At 40.8% G+C, this 23,769-nt stretch overlaps 1 protein-coding gene across 1 annotated transcript in view; it reads right to left on the reverse strand.

Annotated features, from left to right (window-relative positions):
- Positions 1–21,928, reverse strand: part of MAP7D3 (MAP7 domain containing 3) — a gene marked incomplete at both ends in the record, with an annotated part of 44,491 nt that extends 22,563 nt beyond the window's left edge. Inside the window, 6 exons of the mRNA XM_082004081.1 lie at positions 1,283–1,315; positions 2,267–2,381; positions 5,235–5,398; positions 6,796–6,876; positions 7,670–7,771; positions 21,850–21,928. Coding sequence (XP_081860207.1) covers positions 1,283–1,315; positions 2,267–2,381; positions 5,235–5,398; positions 6,796–6,876; positions 7,670–7,771; positions 21,850–21,928 — 574 coding nt within the window. The remainder of the gene's footprint in view (positions 1–1,282; positions 1,316–2,266; positions 2,382–5,234; positions 5,399–6,795; positions 6,877–7,669; positions 7,772–21,849) is intronic.
- Between the last annotated feature and the right edge of the window lie 1,841 nt (positions 21,929–23,769).

The raw sequence follows: 23,769 nt of genomic DNA on the forward strand, positions 1-23,769 counted from the left end.
TGTGGTTCAAATCTTCCTCCACGATCAAAAGGACAGACAAGACTCAATTCCTTGCATAAATTCAGAGAGAGTGAAGGATGTTATTTTATGTTTGCTATGAAGTTTAGCTTTAAAATTAGATAAGGTAGAAAAGAATGGAAGAGAAAAAAAAATGCTTTCCTAAATATGTAAGGCAAGTAAGATTTCCTAGTTTCCAAGTTAAATGACATTTGGTAATGTGGAATACAGTAATTGGATTTATATATGTATCCAAGGAACACATGTTAAACAGGTAAACCAATCCAGTCAAACTGGCTAATTTTTGAGAAAATTAGGGATTCATGCTGTGCAGAGAAAGGGTAGAGAGAAGTTAAATAAAATGCACATGCTTATGCTGTATTGCCAGAATAAGCTACAGTAGTTAAATCATACGCAGTCAGACTTTCATTGCATTTTCAAGTCTCATATTGTCAGCATTACGAGACAGCTGTATTGAATTAGTAATGCTGTGAGCATGCAGAGATTCTCAGAATTCAGATTTAGCTGGGTCTCAGCTGAGAGCTATCATCTTAAACTAGCTACAAGAAATAATTTTGCTTATTAAACATATAGCCTTGACAAACATCAGTGATCCAAAGCATTTCTACGAATGGCCCAGTCTGTGCACTGGGAAGTGCCAGAAATCCAATGAAAACACATTTACTATATAGAATTATGTTTAGATAATTGGACACATCTGATTTTGCAAAACCCTTCATGGAAAAAGTATCAAACTGCACAAAAGACCCATTCCCTTTCACAAAGTTTCAGTAAACCATCATTTGATTTTGCAAATGTTATTTCAATTGCTGGTAAAACAAAGGAAAAAAAAACCCAAACCAAGCCCTACCATGTACTTTTTGCAAATTAGGAAACAATGAAAGGGTTAGAAATTGCCCTTAAAAAAACCCCCTTAGATTACTGAACTAATTTATATTCAAATACGTACCACTAAGAATTTATCTTCTCCTCCCCCATGCTGTATCCAGTCATCTTTAAAAACCCAAATGCACATATCCTTTCCCTGAAGATTCCCTCAGGATGCCATGACCTAAGCTGTAGTTTAATTAGCTGGGAGGGATAGCTAAAAACGTAGGGGAGTGCTTTCTACTTAGGGATCACATTTGTTGCACAGCTGGCCAAGATGCAGGAAAAGATCTATAAGAAGATGGTTTTCCCTAGTTTCAGAGAAACAAGAACTGAAGTTTAAAAGGTTAGTAGTGAGTTTAAAACAATAGAAAAAGAACATTTTAGAAATCAATACCACCAGCTCCACCTTCATCTGCGGTCTGTTGTTCTGTAGAAGAAGAAGGTTTATAAGCTAAGTCACAAGGTCAAATAGCAAACAATGCACGTTAACCAAAAAATGGGGAAGCTGGGTATCATAATGATAATTTATATCCAAGCACTTTCAAACATGTTCTAAATAAACACTTAAAAGTCAACACTCAAGCTGACAGAAGACGACACTACTAAAACATACTCAGTATAATTCCACCAATTCAGAAGATAGGCTAAATTGAAGCATTTTTTTGTTTATTTTATTCCTGGACAATAACTTACATTAAGTTACTTATTGTCAGGGTCCTCCAGTTAGGTAGTGCATGAAAATATCCCTTCCACTGCAATCCTGATTTACTGTTCTGCTTTCAAAATGTTTACAAGCAGAAACAGTTAATTGTGTGAAATAGGAGGCAATCTGCACTCAAGTTAAAGAGCATTAAAATGCATTACCTAACATATAATAGAACCTATTCTCCGAGAAGCTTGGGCACTGCCCACTGCATCTCCTTAGCCATTCCTGGTCACTCAAATAATCAGTTAGCATTCTGTAACTCTAAAGGAGTCTTTAAAACATTTTAGATGGAATATTACCTTACAACTAGGTTTTCTGTTCTGTTTATCATCAGTCTTAGCACACCATTACATGTACTACATTCAAAGGACTCAGAATTATTTTAACATTGTATGTTACAATTCCCCTTATCTGATGGCTGGGGGCTGGCAATACAATGCTGCCAGGTGTTGTATTTCCCATGTGGTTTCTCTCTAGGTCTTCCCAAAGTCAAAAGTAGCTTTAAGTCTGAGCAGCATTTCAGGGCAAGGACAGATACGAATCTTTCCCAAAGAGCTACCCATAGATCTGGTTTTAAGACCCAAGACAGGTCCCTATGAATAGTGCTGCACCTGCCAGCGTTCACATATAACATTCTGTGATTTTAGCCATGCTAGAAAAGCTGCTACTTACCTGTTTTGCTCTCTGAATCTGGAGTTACAGATCCGCCCCATGACCATCGCTTCTGTCGTGTTTCCAGTCGCTGATTCCGTTCCAAGGTACGATGCATAACTGCTTCGTATCGCTCCTGTCATCAAACAACACCTCTATGAAGCTTTTGAACTACAAAGCACAGCTACGCCAGAAGACAAAATAGAGATTCATTTTTTTCCCCCAGTATGATTTAAAAATCTGTTTTACCCATACTGTCTGATAACAAGCTTTTGTTATAAAAGCTGCCATGCGAAGAATGTTAAGGGCAATTAATGGTTCCAAAACACTGCAAACATGATTAGGTTGAGCTAAAGCACAGATAATCTATTCTACTCTTTACTTAAAATAGCCATGAAACAGATTTCCTATTCAGTAAACAGCACTACTTATTTTCTAAATAGGGATGAATCCCAAACTGAGCAAAAATAATTGCTTAACCTTTAACTATTTATATTATGAAGTTATTTCTAAAAGGTGCTAAAAATTCTCCATTATAAAATACCAAGTATAAGGTTATTTGTATTTTCAGGGAACTATACAAACACTGATCCATGTCTTAACAGATAGTGGCATTAATAAAGATATGAAGAAACCAGAAATAGCAAGACATTAAGGCAAAAAGGATCAATCTACTCCAGACCTCAACTGCTGACAGGATGAAGAGGACTGAAAGAAGTTTTTTTCTTTGGTCTCCAGGACTAGTAATTGCTAACGGGGGAACTTTAGCTCTTGTGCATAAAGATGAACTGTAACCATGCTAGACTGTTTCTTCTCCATAATCAGCTAGGTTTCCATACATGTGTCAACAACAGATTTCTCTTCTGGATTAGTCACATCCCAAGTGATCTTTTGAAGCAGTATTTACTGCTGATATATTGCAGTAAGATAGCAAGGGGACTCATTAAACGAACATTTCTCCCTCTTGAGGACACAAGACTTTCACCTTCTTTCAACTCCATTTCACAACAGAAACTAGAAAAGTTGCAGTGTATAACAAAGTAAACTTGGAAGGAAAGGAAGAAGGATTCTATTCACTGACAAAAGACAAAATTAAAAGTTTTGGTTTGAAATAGAAAGCTTAGCTTCCCCTCTGTTAAAGAAACCTGAACTAGAGTTTATCTAAGGTGCCAAAGTACCCAGACATTACGTAATCTGCAGATGGTATTTCCATGGAGGTATCTGCAGTGCAGTAATTCTTCAAAGTCATAGTTAAAGACACAGGCTTCACTTTACAAAAAACAGAAACTCAGTTATCAGCTCAAGACATCAACGCAGTAAGTGGCGCAGCTATACAGAATAATTGAGTAACTGTGAGAAGACAGGTATCTCAACCCTAGCCACGGCTCGCTGTCTTCAAGACTCTCTTAGGCACAGAACCACTTATTTTTCCACGGTTATTTGCTATTGTGCTGCTGTTTCTACTTCATCTAAGGAAAGTGATTAACTAAATGAGACTTGTCTGAAGTACCAAACAAGAATGTCGGAGACTATGTATTTTTTGATGCACTTCTGCCTACTAAATTTATAAGTATAGATGGTATCTTGCTGTCAAGTATTGCTGTAAGATAGCTTAGCTTCTTTAAAAGTGATTATTTTATAATGTCAGAGTATGAAAGTCAAGATCTGTTTTCATTTTCTGGTTGAAACCAAGGTGTACAGGTCAAGTGCACAATATTTTCCCACCTGCCAGATTCTTCATGTATAACTCTCTATGTACAAGGTCATCTTACTCCAGGGACCAAGTAAAAGACAAGGTTAACACCAATCAAATACTCATTGGCTAGTCCTTGTCTTTCTTGATTATTCACCCCCGTGGCCACTTAAAATATATCCACCCATCCTCAAAATTACATGACTAAATGTACTATAGGCTTAGGGGCAACATCTCTTGAAGCATAAGGGATGCTTTTTGCTTAAAGCAGTTGCTTTATAGATGATAGTGCACTGGACTGCAGTCAAGGCCCACCCAAACATTTCTGCTTGTTCTTCAGCAATGTAAACTATTCCATGAAGTTCAAATGGAATAACAATCTGAACACACCCAGAAGCTTACAGATAACCAAACACCAGTGGAGAATACTGCCAGTCAAAAAGGGTAAAAAAGATGTATTGCTAGAACAACGTAATGATGGCTGGACTCTAAGGAACAGCCAGCCAGGCTTACATGCTCTTTCATCAATGACCCACAGCAAGTTCTCACAACTAGCTTATGAAAGCACACGTGCATGTCATTCTTTTACTGCTGATAGCCTGGAAATTAATCTTTTCAGAACTTGCATCACATTTAATCAGCACTAGAAGATCTACTCTTCAAAGGGGATGGCCTAACTTCATGTATTTATTTCTACCTTCAGCTTCTATTAATCTTGTAACAAACTCTGCAACTCAAATACTGCTCTGCTTGTCTATGTGCAGTCAAAGCAAAAGAGTCAAGTAAGAACAGTCAATACACAGCTCAAAGCAGCAAATGGTAACTACACAGATAACACTATCATCTGCACAACATATAGTAACAAATTGTACTTTAGAAGAACTGAAAGAATGTGAGCCCCTGTGGGGCTCCCAGGAAGCAAGACACAGAATTAAGAAAAGTCTAAGACCTGTCACCCACACTGATTTACAAACAGAATCTACAAAGTGCACTGAAAGGAATCCAGAAATCTAGGGACATGGGGCGGGGCTTTTGCTCATGTGAAAAATAACCAGTGGTCAAACAACAGCCACAGCTCCTGAAGTTCTGAGTGTCTCAGGTACAGCTAAAGCTAGGCCTCGGATGGGGAAGGAGGACATGCGTCTACACAGCCCACTGTACAGAAGTAGAAATATTTTTATGTTCTAACACATTCAACCTTTCCATAACTTTCTATTTCACACCACTTCAGAGCATGTAATATAAGAAAACAATATAGGAGTTTCTTTAAAACTACAGAACTTAGACGCGTAGTACCTTTTCCTCCTCTATTTTTTGTTTTCTCTTTTCTTCTACTGCTGCCCTCCGTTGTTCCTCTTTCTGCTTCTGTTCTTTTAGCTTTCTCTGCCTTTCTTCTAATTGTTTTTCATACTGGAGTTTTGCTTTTCTCTCCTTTTCAAGGATTTGTGTCTCTTTGGCAGCTGTGAATTTTTAAGAAAAAATTAAAATAAAATGTAACTATTTATTGATACTAAAACACAAATTACAAGCAAGAGACTACCAAGCAAAATTATCACCACTTAAATCTAAAACATACAGCAAGATTAACTTCCAGTGCTGGATGACACTGCACATGACAACAGAGATACCTTTAATTCTGTCCCCAGGTTAGGCTGGAATTAAAACCTTTCCTGCCATTAGACTTTACTGCGTAGACAGGAATGTCAGGATATGTATATATCCTCTGTTAAGCATATACTTTTCTTGCCATCATAATAGTGAAGTCTTTGTAAGTAAGTAGTCAGTATCAAAGGGCAGAATTTTCTATGTTGTGATTTTCATTTTTTTAGAACAAAATATAATGAAAATATTTAAAGCACTGTGTGACAAGATGGGAAAACCCCGACAGTTACTGCATCCAAGTTGAAAATAGTTATGTCACTATTCTCTGCAGCCTCCATCTAGGAACAGCCTTGCACAGTTTAACAGGAAGCTTCAAGTCCTGTGACAAAAAGCTAGTGGTTGAATACAGTAGCAATATTTTCTGTGGCTAGACAGATGAAACGAACCGAGAGACCAGATAATTATACCAACAATGTACAGGCAGTATCTACATAAAACCCCCAAAATACTTGTGAATTTATATGCCTCCTAGTCCTATCCTCTCTCCATGTTAGGATAACACAATCATTCCCATTCCTATGTGTTTTTGCTTTTTTGTTACAAAACACACACACTGGCCAGAGAGACACCACTCCTCACAAGCTGGGAGATCAAGAACCAGGACTGCAGGGCATACTGTGACCCTTTCATCTATTGCTGCACATACATGCACTGATTGGGCAAGAGTTTTATGCTGTTCTCTAGGTCTTAGATTCTTTGCTAAGAAAAAGCGTATACTGCTGACACTTCAATCCAGGAGTCATTTCAGTGTGCCAGGAAACAAGGGAAGCAGTGTTCAAGGCAATCAAGCCATTCAACTAACTAAATTTTGTTTTTCTCTGAATCAGCGTTCCCCAAACCTCAGCCTGCAGGGCTACGGGAAGCAGTTCTAAGCTAAAAGTTACCATTTCAGAAGTGTTTTTCTTAAGGCTTTCGATAAGCAGTTGGCTAAATTTGCTTGGTGGTCGCTAAGAAATGGAAGGTCAGAAGGGACATACAGCTTCAAGAAGCTTATAATCTTTGGAATGATTTCCTCTCAAATCTAATACTTCTCCATTCAGGTTCACAGATGCTCATTGATGCAAGACCAAGAGCAGACCTTGTCACTTGTCCCCAGCAAGCTGAAAAGAGTGGCTGAATGAGGAGTAAGAGAGTAATTTATTCCTGTATCACAAATATTTTAGGAACTCATATTTTAAATGGAACATGAAAATACCGTGTTGCTTTTCCCGCTCCTCTCTACGCTCCCTGGCTAGTCTTTGTCTTTCTTCTGTTCTTAGAGTGGAACCATCTATCACTGTCAAAAGAAAAATTGAAAACACATAATTGTCAGTTATTTTGAAAAGGCAAATCTAAATAAAAAAGTTGTAGGTCTTTACTATCAAAAGGATTATGGAACATCCTGAGAGATACACATACCACCAAATCACTGCACACTTTATGTAGACATTAAGGAGGTCATCTGAAAAATTCCTCTTCCTCCTTTCTGTTCCCGCACAACAACAAATGCGCTATTTTTAATAGGTGAAGCAGAAAGCAGACACAACATTAAAAGGTCCAAGGTGTACAGTCAAAAGAAAGCCTAAGCAGAAGTCAGACATGTGTGAGAACATACCCTTATTCCAAATTCAGCTCTGATCCTTAATCCTCATTCTTGTACATATTAATTCTTATGATCAAGAATTACAGGAATCTAGGAAAATTCTAGGAAAACTCTCAAATCTGAGAACAGATAGTTCACCTTTTACGACAAATTTTGCAGGCTAGGCAAAACCAAAAGTGCTTGCATCTTTGTAGGTATAAAAACTTGAGTTTCAGCCAGAAGTGAACTGGTAACCTGACCAGAGCACAAAACCCCAATTTATCTTTGTTGTTATGCACTGGTAACTTCACCAACTGAACTCTGAGCAAGTCTATCATCAAAACCAGACCTTCAATAAATCTACAAACCATCTACCAGGTGCTTTATGCTCTGATGTCTCCTGAAGAATGAGTATCAAACTTCTTTTTAAAAGATGTTTTATTAATTCCCTACTAACTCTCCCTTGTGAAACCAGTACTTCATTAAGAACAATGACCAATAATTATACCTGGTTTAGTTGCCGTCTTTATATTTATTGAGGTCTGGACTGCAACAGGGCTAATGCCACTTTGGCTTCTTCTTTCTTCTGCTATGGCTTGGGCTGCAGCAACTGTGAGAAAGAATCATTCCATATTAAGAAAAGCTCTACTATCAAAACTCATGAAATAAATATCTAAAATAAACACATAAAATTCTACTTGAGGTTGCAGATCTTTTTATTAAATAACTAATTTGGGACTGCTCAATTTGTAAGAAGAAAAAACTTGTGAAAATGAGACTTCAGACCTAGCACAGCTTTTCTTTGTAAAAAACAATAGTTACTAAACCTTATGTTTTAAAATGTGTAGCAGAGGACTAGAGTTTTAAAAAAATCAAACATTTAAGTTTTCTAAGAAAAACAACACTCAGCAGAGTTACGAGTCTGACTTACGCTTACTAAAAACTCTGCTACCACACGTGTATTTGCAGGCTAAGCACATATATGTAAGAGTCGATTAGCCTGGTACAATCATACTCCAACAAGACTCAAGCAGGGAAAGGTTTATGAAGTCCTTTCATTATTTCATGACATGAAACAAAGGGGATTAGCTGCAATAGTAAATCATTACGGAATGCTTACAATGTACTTCTAAAATTGGATCTTCAAAAATAAGTTTTAATTATAAATTAGACTCCAAAACAGTAATTTGAGCATTTGTGCAGAGACCCATTCACCTTATTCGAGTTTCACCAAGGTGAGTACAGTGAACCGCAGGGCTACGACTCCAGGTTAATCATACAGAAATGAAATGCTAGCAATATTAATTTCACTACATAATGAAATCCATTAAGAAGTCAGGGAGACTAATTTACTCTATCACTTTCCACAGATTTTCTTTACTTTGGTATCAGCTTTCACTTTAATCACCTTGTAGAGTGTGAAGGTGAAGCGTTACAGGGAAGGCAGGCAGGGCAACCTGTTAGACAGCATTACCCCATTTTCCTGCACAGCGTTGAACAGGAGTGTCCTTACAGCAGTGACACCTTGTTCTGACCTTGGCTGACAGACAAGGGGAGAACAACTTGGTTCTTACAGAAAAGCCCAACTTTGGGGGAAGCAAGAGAACACACCACGCAACCAACCAAACAGGATAAAGCAGAAGTCGATGCCTGTTTTAAACAGAAAAGGCAATCCACAAAAGTAACATATCACGCGCCCGCCGTGTGATTTCAACCATAACGTGAAGGACAAATAGTAGAATTTGGTGGTACATTTAAAAAGAGATGACGACAGCTTTGCCAGTGATCTCAGGCTTCCCTTTAATAGAGTAGCGCAGAATGCAAAGGCGGAAGGAAGAGCCTCCCTCTTCTCCATGCATTGCCATGACAACTAGTTGTGTCATGGTAATAACCCTCCCTAAGGCTGCGCCCAAGAACAATCCCCTCAAAGTGTTTAATCCCATGTGATGTCAGTGATAAATGCTGATTACAATACTTATTCAGCAACTCTAAATTGTCACCCGCAGCTGTTGCCATGTCTTGAATTAATTTTTCATTGCGGCACCAAACAAGTCTTCCTCAGTCCCATCCCATCCATCTCTGAGGCTCTCTTCGAACAAGTCAGAGACCAGATACACCGCGACACGGTAAGATTACCAATTGGCAAAGAGAACAGTTAAAAAGGGTCTCGCTGTAACTTCACTATGTAGACCAAAAAGTCAGTCAAAACGCTGATTTTGTACACTGTTTCACATCACGTGGAAGGCAATCTAGCCTGATTCATGAATCGGAGAACAACAAAATTATATATTCTCAATACAATTAGATGTGAAAATAGTCTAAGGAAAAAAAGCCTACTGCGGGTTTTTCTGACAGCAAAAGTATACAGCTAGGGCACTTGTATCCAATGACACCTTTGTAGGTCACAAAGGCTGAAAGACCATAAGCTTCTTCAAATACCATTTAAAGTTAAGACGAATACAGAAACCCAGCTGCATCCTTTCTTCCACCTCCATCAGCGAGGGAGGCAAGGCAGGAGGTGTACAGGCAGAGCGAGCCAATTCAGCCCAGCCCTGCTGGGAATGAGCCCGACAGAACAAATTCACCCTACACCTACACCAGGTTTAGTTAAGACCAACACTGGAATTTTGCCTCAAGTCTCAAAGTTTAAACATCCAAGTTTCTGTAACAAAGTTACAGTAAGAAACAAGCTGCAATTTAAACAGGTACAATATTCATCTTATTTTACTTGCAGAAGTATTTTATTATTAGAAATCTTGCTAACAAACCAGTCATAATGGATGTACGGGATTATGTATTTATACATTTAAAAAAAGAAACAAACACTTGAATAATGTTCATGATTAAAAGGTACCCATTTAAAAAAATGTGTCATATCTGCAAAGCAATTAGTCAGTTCATCTTAATTAATTAAGGTTGCAGAAAATTACTTGAGGTTCTATAGAAAAGTGGGTTACAGAAACAGTACAGCTTGCAAAGGACACAGAGGTGAAAAATGGCTAGAAATACTTAGCCAAAGGATTTTGTATGTCAGGGTTTTTCTTCTATGTCAGTTAAAATACTTATGTTCACTGCTTCAATGCTTCGTTATTTGCATAGAAGCAACCTGCTTTCAAATTTGAAAGCAGCAGATTTAAAGGCACTAGGAGCGCACCTTTGTGTTACACAGAAGCAATCCATTTAACTAACAGAAAGTTAGAATTAAAAGCAAACTGGGGACTTAAACAAAAGTTTATTAAAAGGGGAATAGCCACGACATTAGACGCATCCCCAAGATGTGTGAGCTCAACTTCACCAAGTCTCAGGTCAACAGACAGGTTTTATAGCCCTTGTCGATTTTGTGGTAAATTTATGATAAATTATTTATGGTAAATTTATGACCAAAAATCTGTAACTTTCAAAATCAATGTTCTACTACAGTAAGAGAAAATGAATTCCATTCTGTTGTACTCTGCAACCTTTAAAAAATACAGATTTTTATTTTGCTTTAATATGATTTTTAAAAAATCTTAATTTTTAATACATTTATATATTCTTTGACACAGATGCCTATAATTTTTTAGCCTAGTTTTCCACAATGAATGTAGCAGTCTGCTATGAAGCAAAGCTTCACTGAAAATAATCTTCCATAAAAATCAAAATATCTCTTTAAAATAAGCCCAATAATACTTGTGTAATCAACCAGGATAGCCCAGAACAGGAAACCGGTTAACAACCATTTCACTACAACCTGTGTCATGTGCTGTATTACTGGGGGATGCCTTCATGGACATATTCAGCAAACCTCCTGGAGAAGAAAAATTCTCTCGGAGGCAAATTAAATCTCATTTCTATTCTGAGCATCCCCTCCCACAGCAGTCACTAAAGGCTTTCACAACTATAATTTGTGATCAGCATAATACGTGTGCTTATTTTACAGTACTCTACCTTTAAATACTTTAGCTAAAATTATTAAACATACAAGCCACACAAGCGGCCAATAGTAATATTTGCATTCATGCATAATAAAATAGGGGTATTTGGAACATAAAACGGTTAGGCAATCTGGGAAGCAGTTTTCCTTCTGCACCCTCATCACTGTTTGGCACTATGTGTCTGGCCAAGCGTATCTGGGATAAACCAAACCAACGGAAGCACCAGGAAGCAGCGCTACAGGAGGTGACATGCCGGAGACAGCCAACTCCTTCTCCACCTTCCAGCTCCCAATCACGCTGACCGCGCAGGTACGGTGGTGCCTCCCTTGCGCTCAGCATGACGGTACTTCCCTTCGCCGATCGGGTTTCCAATATGCCCTGAAGAGACCGGTGCTAAAAATAAAACTTCATTTCTATTTCAATCCTTGCGCTGAGTTAATACCCTTGGTCCTTGCCAAGACTGTCAAAGGACCCGCACAGTTGCTGTTCTTAGTAAACCTCATTAGGGACTCAACTGGCTCCATCCCTGTGCCTAGCGAGCTTCAGGGCTTCCATCCCATCACCTCTTCCGCCATCTGTGACCTGGCTGGACGTTGCCCCGCTTGCTCTTCCCTTCCCGTGCCAAACCAGAAAGGAGAGCAGAACATGCTGACTTGCAGAGCAATCCTTCTGGTTCTTATGATTTAATGACTCATTATGCAAAGCAAACAAACAAAAAAAATCCCAGACTAAGCCTCTGAAACAGAAGTTACCAGGTCTGCTGAATGTTCAGCATTGTTACGAATCTAAGTGTTTTCACAGAAGTTTAAAGCAGGTAACAAGAAGCCAATAAGCAATCCATAAACCAAAAGTGAACTTCCCAGCAAACCAGCTCTGATTTTATAGCAAACTGTGTCAAATCTGAAAGATGCCATTTTTGTCTTGCTCCACTACAGGCAGCTTCTGTCAGTCTCGCGGAGAGCAAGCAATCCTTTCCAGTAACACTGCTAAGATCCTTTTTCTTTTAATAATTTTTGTACATGTTTTCAGGAAAGACGAGGGAAGTCAGCATTCAAGTTCGAGATTTCTGCGCAGTCTTTTAAGCTGATTTCCACTCATTAATTAACACAGGTTAGGACAAATGGATGCAAGATCATGTTAGATGCTTTAAAACTGGGTATTGATTTTACACCATTACTCCCTGTTTAAAGGACACCAGAAGAAGGATGCACCCTCACACAAACAGGTGGACAACACAAAGTTTCTAACAACCAACAGAAAAGCCCTCTCTGTGCATTCCTCTTTTCCCTGCTTTCCCCTTTCTTTCTGTTGTTCCGGTTGATCCTCACGTCCCATCTTTGGGCTGCAAGGTCTGACAGGCTCCACAACCGAATACGTGAGCCCCCCAGTAGGCACCTTCTGACGGACCAGCTGGAAGGCAGATGGTTCTCCTGTTTTGTCTGGGTAGTCACCAGATGGGAAGCACACAGATCTCCAGAAAGCAGTGCATGCTGTCTCTCAGCTTCAGCAGGCCAGAAGAGCTTCCTGTTGTCTTATCCTTATTCCAGACTATTTGCACACTTTCATTCCATATTTATCCCCTGCATGGGATACCTGTTGGGTTTTTTTTTTTTTTTCACCTTTATGTGCTTTCCTTCCCTTAAGCCCATTTCTGCAGCTAATTCTGTACAACAATCTGGTTTTCTTCCCAATGTTCAAGGCAGTTTAGGATGATTTCTTCAGTTCATCACAAGTATTGATCCCACCGGAAAACTCTTGACATAAGCATTCCTTTGTAGTATATGAATTAGCATCTCCACAACTAAGTATTTGAGACATATTTGCAAGAATGTAAGTTTTTACTTATCCTTAAACATTCACAGTCAGATTAAGAGCTGGAAACAACAACAACAACAAAAAAAAATCACATCACTAGCAAAACACTACTTATTTCTTATAAGGAAACCTACAAAGATACTGCTGAAGCAATCTCAAAGACATGTTACCGTATTCATTCAGCCTAGGGCATGTTCAGAGAGGCACCAGGAAGGTTGCTAGTTAATTTGTGGGTTGATCTCTGTACACTTTTCCCTAAGGGAAGCACATAATCTAAACCAAACTTGAATGTAATACAAGCACAGACCAAGGAATCAAAATTTGTCCTTAAAAGAACTGGCAGCCATCTCCAAAAACTTCCTACAGTCTGAGATGCTATACCATTGTCCAACAGCCACATAAGGTGAGTACCATCCTTACTTCAAACCCTAGTGATACGTAGTGTGAATCTCCTATGGAGGTCTTACTGATTCCCGCTGTCACTCGTATTCTCCTATTTTAACCTTGCTCACACTGCTCAGCCAAGAATTATGCTTCTCTCTACTTAATGGAGAAAGCAACTGCCAACACAATGCTTAAAGAGGACAAAGAGATGTCACCAACTCTTGCAGAAGCCATCATAAGGTTGGTAAGAAGCACTGCCTGTACTGCGTACACAGAGCTGGCAAGCTAAATTCACCCCCTTCTCTGGAAAAGACGCCTGGCTTCACAATTTGGGGTTCTTTATTTACTCTTCATTTTGGGGTAAGGTGTGTTATTAATCGTGACTTGAAAGAAATTAAACTGAACCATGGCAGATACTCTACTCTCACTCACTGGCTTTTTGCTGCCTTCACCTTCCCCTTTGCCACTCTCTTATTCCCCACAGTTCTCCCTCACCTTCCCAAAGAAAGGGGAAAAGGCTTTGCATTCTGCGCGATCCACTTGTCACCTTTTTTTTTTTTTAAAGAGCACAATCTTTGACAAATCTCTTTGGATATCATGATTTGTACAAAAAGGCCTTCCAAAGGGGACACTTTTCCAATTCACTCATTCCCAACTCTCCACAAGCTTTAATGCAACTCAAATAATTTCCCTGCTCTGGAGGGAATTAGTTATTAATCTGTTTATTGCATTGTGCTTACCAAGCTTATCTGCACAATGACCTCTCTTTAGAGCTGGATGCTTCCTACACAAAGGATACACAAGCCTTACAGTCCCAACTGTACTCCTTAGCAAAGGGCCATGCATTGCTGCTGTTTCTTTGCTGTCTAAGAAGCACAGTCTTAATAAGACACAGCCACAGGGAAGCCAGAACTTTGGAAAGGTTGGAACGCTCATTATGTTTCTCAATGAAAAAGCAAGGCACTAAAGTATTTGGACTCTCTGAAAAATTCTCCACCAGAATACATTAAGGTTGCATTTTACATGTAAAGAGGATATTTCTGCACAAAGTTTCTGTGGGTTGGCAACTACAAACTCGTCTCACCAACTGCAAAGCAAACAGAAATTGCTTTCATCCACCTTGAGTGATTTCTTTTAAAGATATATTAGACACTGTAATGCTGATGCAATAAACTATGACTAAAAGTCCCTTGTGAACCTTCCCAAGTGTAACAGAAATTCATATTTACCTGTTTCTGCACAGTGGAAATTCCAAAATATCTTAATACACTGGACTAAAATGAAAGCAGTTTATAAAATAAATATGCCCCTACATCATTTCAAGTGGATTCACTGTGAAATGCAGTAGTTACGTGACATAACTTAAATAGGAGTATACAGATGAAACGCTCCAAACCTGACAGAATTAGACACAGGTTTTACAGCTACAGGACAAAAAAAAAAAGTAAAATGGTGGAGTTTTAAACCCAGAGTGGAAGATAATTAGTAGCCATTCTGCTGTACAGGTAGATGATTTTCTTTCTGTACTAACACTGTCCAGTGTTTCAGGCTCCTGAAGTATATTGGAAAAAAAAATCCCATAATGTTTTTTGTCACTTACAATGGACTGGCTTAACAGATGTCAGAGCAGTCCCACGTTTAACCTGCACTGGATGGTTTAGTTCCCACCATAGTTCTAGCTCAAATGTCAGCAAAACCTAGACAGTCACAAATCAACTAGCTCTGCTTTACTCCTTCAACTCTGGAGGCTGCCTTTAATTGACTTCTGTTCACACTCTTGCATAGTCACTGAAAAAAGTAACTTTGAGACAAACTTCTGCTCTCCTCTCCTCTTTCACATCTGTTTTCCCCATTGTGTTATTTCTTTCTTTTGTATTGCACTATCCCTTAACACTGGAAATCAGCTAACTTCTATCTGCTACTTCCCCCTTTCCTGAGCAGTCTGCTTTCTTTTTCTTGCTCGAAGCATGTTCTTGTAAATGCTTTTGTCATTCTGTTTGCAGGCTGGCTATTGTTTAATACACCCAGCCCAAACAATGACAGCAAAGAACACAGCCTAGCACTACAAGTCACAACTAATTTGAGACAAACCCTGTGAAAACACCATTTTGAATTTTCTTTATATGGAAGGATAATAGCTTCTTTACATGGCAGCAGTGAAAACTACTGCTTTTGCCTTTTACACATGATACATTTCTTATGGGAACTTCAGAGCTCATTCAAACACTGTCTTTGCTTCAGAAGAAGAGGGACTGTATTGGCATTTACCAAGAGACCAGCCCTCCAGACTCAAATCAAATCACTCAATGCATCTGTGCACCAGAACAGTGCTGTAAGACTCCAGAGTGTGTTTAATTCAGCAAACCCACTGACTAAAGCAGAACACAGTGGTACAAAATGTAAAAGGAATTAAACTGAAAGTTTTCTTAAAACTATATGCTTAACCTAATTAAAACAAATGAAAGCTCTGAGGCATTCCACTACAAGTAATGTAAGGCCCCAGCAAAGTCATCATGAATCAGTCCTTCCCCCAAAGAGCTTAAAGAATGGGTAACTGAAAAATTACAAACGGATGTAAAAAAACCCAAGCAGGATAAAAGCACGGAAGAGACCAATAACAAGACTGTATTTTTGCTTAATTCATTATCTAGTGGCACAAAGTCTTTCAGAGAAATCTGAAAGTAAGGTGATACTCGCTGATCTGGTCTGGAGACAACCATCCTCAGTTTTGAATGTCCAGAACACAACTTACATATCATTGATCAACACTGTGCCACAAAATTATGTTCCTTTAAGAAATTCTCTTGGCAAAACTAAGCAGAGGATAAACTTTCAAATGAATAAATGTGTTCTGTTAAATTATGTTCTTTAAATGTATAAAGATTTCTACAGGATTTCTGTATTCTTGAAGCCAATCCCTCTCAGACTTGCAAAAGGAATTTTAACACTTGGAAGCTTTAAAACACTTGCCCAGAGAAAGCAATTCACAAGCCACTACAGTATTCAGGTCCCTCCCTAGATTCAGGTCAGTGCATTTAAAAAGCAGAGGGTTTCTGTAAATTAAGAGACAGTTAAGTGCTCATAAAACAGTATTTTAAAAGTTCTCTGTGAACTGTGAATGCAAAAAGCACTGCAAGGAAAGGAAAGACAGGTATTCTGAGCACTGCCAGTGGTAACTGTTTTCTTCAAAGACAATTTCAGCTGTGGATTCTTCACCCAGAAAGCAGAAGTTCAAAACTGGCTGGAAAATTAAAACAATTTAGAAGAAAACAAATGTCGAGCAACCTGGCCATCCTTTCTCAAAAGCAAACACTTGTGTCCACTTAAGTAGACTGTGACCATCACAGGCATATAGGGTGGATGGCTGAGGCATTATGCAGGGCAGCTGAGGCTTCTCTTTCAAACAAAAACACATCAAGCAACATTTGATTTTTCTTCCATCAATCCCACACTCCAAACAAGTTAATCACCAGCATCTAGAACAGTTTTAATTATTGGACAAGCATGTGCAAGCACATCGAAAGCATATCATCAATTACGAATTACCTGGTTGTAAGCTGCGTAATTGGAAGCTAAATGGTGCTAATTTATTTGTGGTAGACCAGGAATTGGAAATCCCTGGTTTTGCTTTTAAAATATTGCAAGTCATCTGATAAGTCATATTCAGAGAAGTCACTAAAATTGCATGCTCAGCACTTTATTTGTCAGGGTATCCTCTCACAACAGGACCGCAGGCATCTCCAATTATTTAATCAAGTTTAGACACAGGCAGCAGCATTTTATACCCCTATGATTATGCCTAACCCAGAGTATTTCTTCCATTTATCTCATAGTAACCTAGTGCTTTTCTTCTTAACTCTCTTATCACTTTTAAGAGCTGAGAATTAATAGCAGCATATCAGACCTTAAACGTTCCTCTCTGTTTTGGTTTTGAAAAACACAAGTTTATAAAGAAGCAGCAGTTACATTTTAAGGCTGTGCCCAGTTAGGGACAGTACAAGCCACAGCACCTCTGGGCTCTCACCATTAGAGCTGTGATCCTTGCAAGTCATTATTTGTTTAATAGTTCCATCTGAATTGAAGCATGGAATCCAAATTTATCTTTTATAATTTTAACACATGAAGAAATATGTAGAGAATGGAACATTCTGTGTACGAAATTTCCGAAAATATGCTGTATATGCATATGGTTTTGATTTTTTTTTTTTTTTGGCTTTACAGCAAGGAGGGTATCTTTCTTGGATACATTTGGAGAAATCTCAAGAATTTAAAGTTTTATATTAGAATAAAACCTTTTTTATAAACCACTTACAACTGGAAGTAATCTTCAAAATGTTAAGCATCTAATACATAGCATACATCTTTATGAATGAGCATTAAATTATCCCTACTCCATACTACTGCATTTCCATGAACAAGAAGAAAATGAAATTAAGGCTCACAGCCATTACAATTACATTAAGTTCTCTGCCTGACTTGGGAATGTTCTCTCTCACCACTGGGATCTATGTGAAATCCAATTTCTGTGGAGTTCCTTACATTTATCACCTTGGCACCCTGTAAAGCAGTGTAACTACTAGTTCCATGCAGGGAAAAAAGATGAAGCACAAAAAAACCTTCCCCAAAGTTATTAGGAGTTTGACAAAACAAGAAATTAAAGGCAGACCTAGTGAACGCCAGTTGAATGCCCCAGTCCCTGGGCCACCTTTGCTCTGCAGATGGAACATGTGAGTCATTTCTACAAATACCACCAAGTAAACCAACAACTGAATGCTGAAGATGCTTTTCCTGTAGCACCCCCATGCTATCAGAAACTTGGCAAAGGAATACTTTCCCTGTCTTCCAGCTTCCCAGAGAAGTTTTAAAGCCCACCTCTGCTCATAACCACTCTGTAAAACCCAAAGGCTTTCAAGGATCCAAATTCAAAAGTAAATTCTTTCTCTCTTCCAGCAAGCAGCTCTGATGCAGAGGTCAATTCATCAATTGTGTGACTGACAGATGCTTCTGGATCCCAAAGCATTTTCTCTAGACAGCACTCACCAGCTTCTGTTGTGGGACTTAGCCACCAAGCCTCTGCCAAGGAGTTCTCTAGTACTTCCACAGGTGTTGGTATGAAGTTGTGTTCTTAAGATACATTTTAGAATTATTACCTAGAGACCAGACAAAGCTGTGCATGTTCCTGACTACTTGCTTGAGCAATGAAGTTTCACTATTAGTTATCCATCCATCCAGCCTTCTTTTCATGCCAATTCTGTATGTATGCATTTGGTAAAGAAGTTACCAGGAACTGTGCTCCAGGCAACAGGCACAGTGTCACTTTTACAGGGAGAAACAACTGATGAGATGGAATGAAGCTGTTATTTTATTAGACAACTTCCGACAAACTGGGCTTGGCCATGCAGGTCATGGGAATTACGCCTGCAGCTTAATTTGTTGAAAAAGGCATTTCATTTTTGTTCCATGTCTTGAGACAGGTTTCCCAAAAGATCATCTAGTTCTTGGAAAGGAAAATGACACATGTAGTACTTTAATATACTGTTTTTAACAACCTTCTCAGCAGTGATTCAACACACTAGGGGAAATCCTAGCAACAGTGAACCCAGGCTCTGGCAAAAAGCAAATACACATTCTCTACCACTGATATTACAAAAGACAGGATAGGAGATTTTAGCATTTCAGTGAAAATTAAGATAAAACAATAGATGTAGGCTACAAGAGCTTAAATTATATGTATTTTTATTCTGATTACCCATACCATTCAAGAAAAACCTCACTTACTGGGTAAACCACAAGTAACTGACTATTCCCCTCTTCTCAAATCTTAACAAGCTCAGGAGTGCTTAGGGTATTAGAATATGAGAAAAAATTCCTCTTCATCCCTGAAGGATGACAGCAGCAAGAATGGACTAAGAAACTGCACCACTGTTTCACAGTATACAATCACAACTAATTTCTAACGTTAAGTGATGTTCATGCATCAATCATAGAAATATATACTACTAGTTGTAGTAGCAAATTCTGCTTTTCATCCACCTAAAGGAAGTAAAATTGGACAAGTGTAAGGGCAGAAAATAATTGCAAAGGAACTGTAGAACTGACACAACAGGCATGATTTGTCCTGCAAAATCTTAATTACAGTCGATACTCAAAGAAAGAGAAACACCTTTTCCTTACGTCAATACTAGCTTGAATTGGCAAGAAAAAGATTTTTCTTTAAACTTAACACATTGGTACAGAATTTAGTAACAAGTGGCATCATGGGATTCTACACTTTCAAGGCCTAAAATAATTAACAAGCAGAAATCAGCCACAGATCAAACCAGTATCAAGAGCCTGGTAACAGAGAGTAGAAGCAGGGAGCAAGAAGCTGGCAGTGTTGTAATAAGAACCCACAAAAGGCACCTACGCAAAAGGTAACTATACAAAAGGTGTATGTACACCACCTAGTCACACTACCCGAAAGAGCCGTGGTTTCTCAGCAAGATGGTGCAAATTTACATTTATTGTCTTTAAATGTGAGATTCCCAACCAGAAGCTCACTGGCAAATGACTGAAGGTGCACAGCACTGTATTTGTTTTGCATAGATGTTTGTTCTGCAAATTGATTAAGACGCCAAAGCACATAATTGCCTACGGACCAGCAGAAACTGGGTGCAGATATTCTAGTTAGCTGGTATTTTGTAACTGAGAAGCTCCCCACGCAGCCAACTGAGCTTAGAAAGGCAGAAAGCTATGCAACTCTCTGACCTGCTGAACGGTAGCGTGGGACCGAACGAGGTTCCTGCTGCGGTCTTTTTTTTCCTACATCTTCTCCAATCAGCTGTGGTGTCAGACTTGGTTGCCACTCTCAACTTCTCCAAACAGGAGCAAATACAGTGGCAATCATCTTGCAAATTCCACTGTTAACCACCAGATTGCGAGGATGATTTCTAAACATCAGTTGCTTTCCCCAGAGAGTGAGGGAGTGCTACTGACAAGAAGTCACAGTGGCCTGTACACTCACAGCCAGTATTCCTTCAATTCACATTAGCAATGAGTTGATCTTCTAGCATGTAACTGCTAGAAATGCATTCTATGTAAATTGAAGTTTAGATTATCATTCAGTGACTTCTACCCCTTCAGGGAAAAAAACCTCAAGGTCTAGCCTTTCCAAGATCTAGAGAGGGTTTTTGTTTTTTAACATGATGTGCATATTAGAAGATGTGCGTATGTAAAGGGAGATGGAGCTGCCTGGTTCAAGTAACATTTCACCTCTGGTTTTGGGACTAAATCTAGGTCATGACTGCTGTCAGCAAATGTGAGTGCCCATCTTTAGAAAAACTTAGGAACCACAGTACAAGTGCATCCGATACACAAAAGAAAAATCAGCAGTTCTAGCAGGGAGGATAAGGATCAAGTAGACATGGTCTGTGCAGGCGAGAAGCGCTATCTTTTGGCAGATTGTTATCCTTCTGGAGCACTAGACTGTCTTTATTTCGGAAGAGAATTAAAAAGTAATTAAATAATATTTCTGACACACAACTCACTGAAGAAGAGACGGCCAGATGAGACTTGTGCATTCAGGACCTTTCACCAGCACTCTTCTTTATGTAATTACACAGGTACATTGAAAACAATCAAGCAAGAGGCTGTCAGAGTAGTTTCTGCACATAGTCCAAGTCAGTAAGTTTAGATCAAACCACAATTCTCTTCCCTTTTTTTTTTTTGTCAGGGATAAGAAAATGCTTATCTCTTCTAATGGCTTGCCCACAAAGCTAATGTGTGGATATGTGCCATGAAATTATGCTTGGAACATACATCATGCATGCACAATACTAATTTCAGAGTACGACATTATTAAGGATCTTAAGTATAAACAGGCACACAAACACACACCCAAGGACAAAACCAATGCAAGGTTTCTTTAGCCCTGTTAAAACACCAGTTCAAAAAAGTAAAAAAAAAAAAAAAAAAAAAAAAAATTAAGGTATTATCCACTCTTCGATTAGGAATCAATGCCACAGACTGTCTCTGCCTTCTGCACTTGGGGCTCGGAGCAGTCATCGCTGGGACAAACCATCTGCAATAGCTGCCAGCCTGAATGCACGAGCTACCAGAGAAACCGAGAAGTTCAGACCGTCAAGAAGTGGTGAAAAATGGGCGATTCGTGTAACGAAGCAGTCCTGCTGCTGCTGCTGCCTGCAAGCTGCGAGAGGTCCCAAGTCCGCGATGAGCGCCTGGAGGCGGGGGAAAGGACGCTCCGCAGCCTCACAGACCCGTCCGGGCCGGCGGGCGGAGAGAGGGGCCGCGGCCGGGCAGCCCCCACGGCGGGAGGCGGGAGGCGCGCCTCGCCCTCAGCCGGACACAAAGCCCGGCGGCCTGCGGCGGCCCCAGAGCCCGCTCCCGCTGCCCCGGGAAGGGGGCCGGGCGGACTGTGGGGCGGAAGGAGACCGGGGGGGAGCACCCGGCCCCAAAGGCGGGCCGTGCCCTAGAGCTGCCGGAGCGCAGGGGTCCCCCGACCGTCCCCGCCGGGACAGACCCCCCACACGTACCCCCCACCTTCGTTCCCGGCCCGGGCCGCGCTGCCCGCTCTCACCCATCTGCTCCCGCAGCCCCTTCAAGGAGGAGGAGGAAGAAGAGCAGGAAGGGGGGGCCGCGCCGCCGCCCTCCGCCATCTTCAGCGCCGGGACGCGCGACTGCCGGCTGGGCAGAAGGGGGACGCGGGAGCGCAGTGCGCAGGCTCCGCGCCGCCCGGCAGCGCCGCCGCGGGGCAGGGCAGCGCCGCGCCGCCCGCCCGGCGCCGGCCCCTCACAGCGCCCGCTCGGCCCGGCCGCTCGCCGGGGCCGGGCAGGGCGGCGGCGGGCGGGGCTTGTCGCGGAGGGGCGTAGCGGAGCCCGGGGCTGCCTTCCCGCTCCGGCGGCGTGGCGGGCTTCAGGCGGCGGTGGCGCGAAAGGCGCTTTCTCCCTCTTGGTCCGTCCCGCCCGGAGCCCGCCTGTGGCGGTGGGGGTAGAACGCCCGCGGAAAGGAGCGTCGCAGCCGTTGGAAACGGCCGCTCCGCGGAGGCCGTCGTGGTCCGTCGTGGGCCTGGCCCTGGACGGGCGGCCCAGCACCCCAGGCCGCCTCAGAGCGGGACGCGGCCCGCCTTGCCGCCACGGCCTGCACTCGAGGCAGCCGGTGACAACCACCCCACAGGCTGGCACGTGGGGCGTGGTTTATGGCGCCACAGCAACTGCAAAAGTTATCCCGCCATTAACGACGATGAATCGCCTTCCGATAGGGAGCTCTCAAAGAGTGAGCCCTCTCGGCCAGCTGTCCGGGGTAATCAGCCGTTATAAACGGCTCGTCTGTAAACTCACTTTTCCCACAGAGACTCAAGCGAAGGGGCAGCGGGATAAATTTTCAGACAGCGCACCAAGTTTTAGTCTCAACTTGGACGGATGAGAGCTGGAGATTATTCGGCAGAGTTACCTTGCTGTAGCAAATGCAGTGTTGGCCTGGAGCAATGGAAAACACACCGCTGGACGAGCTCGCATGGGTTGTAGCTGCCAATGCTGCTGACAATTTGCTAGGCTTGAGTGGCCCGAGGTCTGAAAGTGAAGCACATCCTGCGATTTATCAGTCCTGTGGAAATTTAGGTTCACTGGATGCAAAAGACACAGCCCCAAATGTATGAGTTGGGTTGCACCCGCTGCACAGTGAGTGCTCACTGGCTTGCAACAGGGCTGGGTGTCGAGTCCTGTGTTTCAAGCACCTCTGGTTTTGTACATGTCTCCAAAAGAAGAGTGGGGTGAAGGTGAGGTGGTCCTGCCAGTCAGGAAAGAAATTACTCAAACCCCATTGACTGAATTCCCAGATATTGTTCTAGGTTAACTTGAATTTGTCACCTAGTTGTTATTTTGTTGCCTGCTTGGTTATCAATGAGTTCTGGAATAGTCTCTTCTCATTTTGCATCTTGTTTTGGGCTCTGGGAGGAGTGAGGATAACACAGCATCCGTGGCTATATTAAAGGGTAGGTTCTTTGGGCCTTGTGCAGAAAACTGCCTTTGAAATCATAAACAGAATGTTCACCTGTCAGTGGGCCAAAGAGTTATCCCATAAATGGGAAGAATGCAAAAAAAGTAGCAGTAAGATCATGTAGCATTTCAAGAGAGTAAAAGGGAACCTTACAAAAATTCAGAGCAGGGCTCCATTTTAACTTGAATATTCAGACCACAGGCTTGCCCTGTTCTTTGTTTCTTGTTTGTTATGTTGGCTTTCCCCACTTTAGTGTGTGCGTACAGAGAATCCTTTGTCTGTTGTTTCCTCTCAGTGTTAATAGAATGCCAATTATTATTATTATTTAAAACAGAAGGGCAGCTAAAGGGGAAAAAACCTTAAACATTCTGTGCCAAATTTCCCAAGTTTATGTTTATAATGTGTAGTAATAATACCTTGCATTTACATAGCACTTGCCACTTAGCAGTCTCAATGTGCTTTATACACATGCTGAAATTAAATTTCACCATTCCACGGAGAG

This window comes from Phaethon aethereus (assembly GCF_964289735.1).
Source record: "Phaethon aethereus genome assembly, chromosome: 10".
Lineage (NCBI taxonomy): Eukaryota > Metazoa > Chordata > Aves > Phaethontiformes > Phaethontidae > Phaethon > Phaethon aethereus.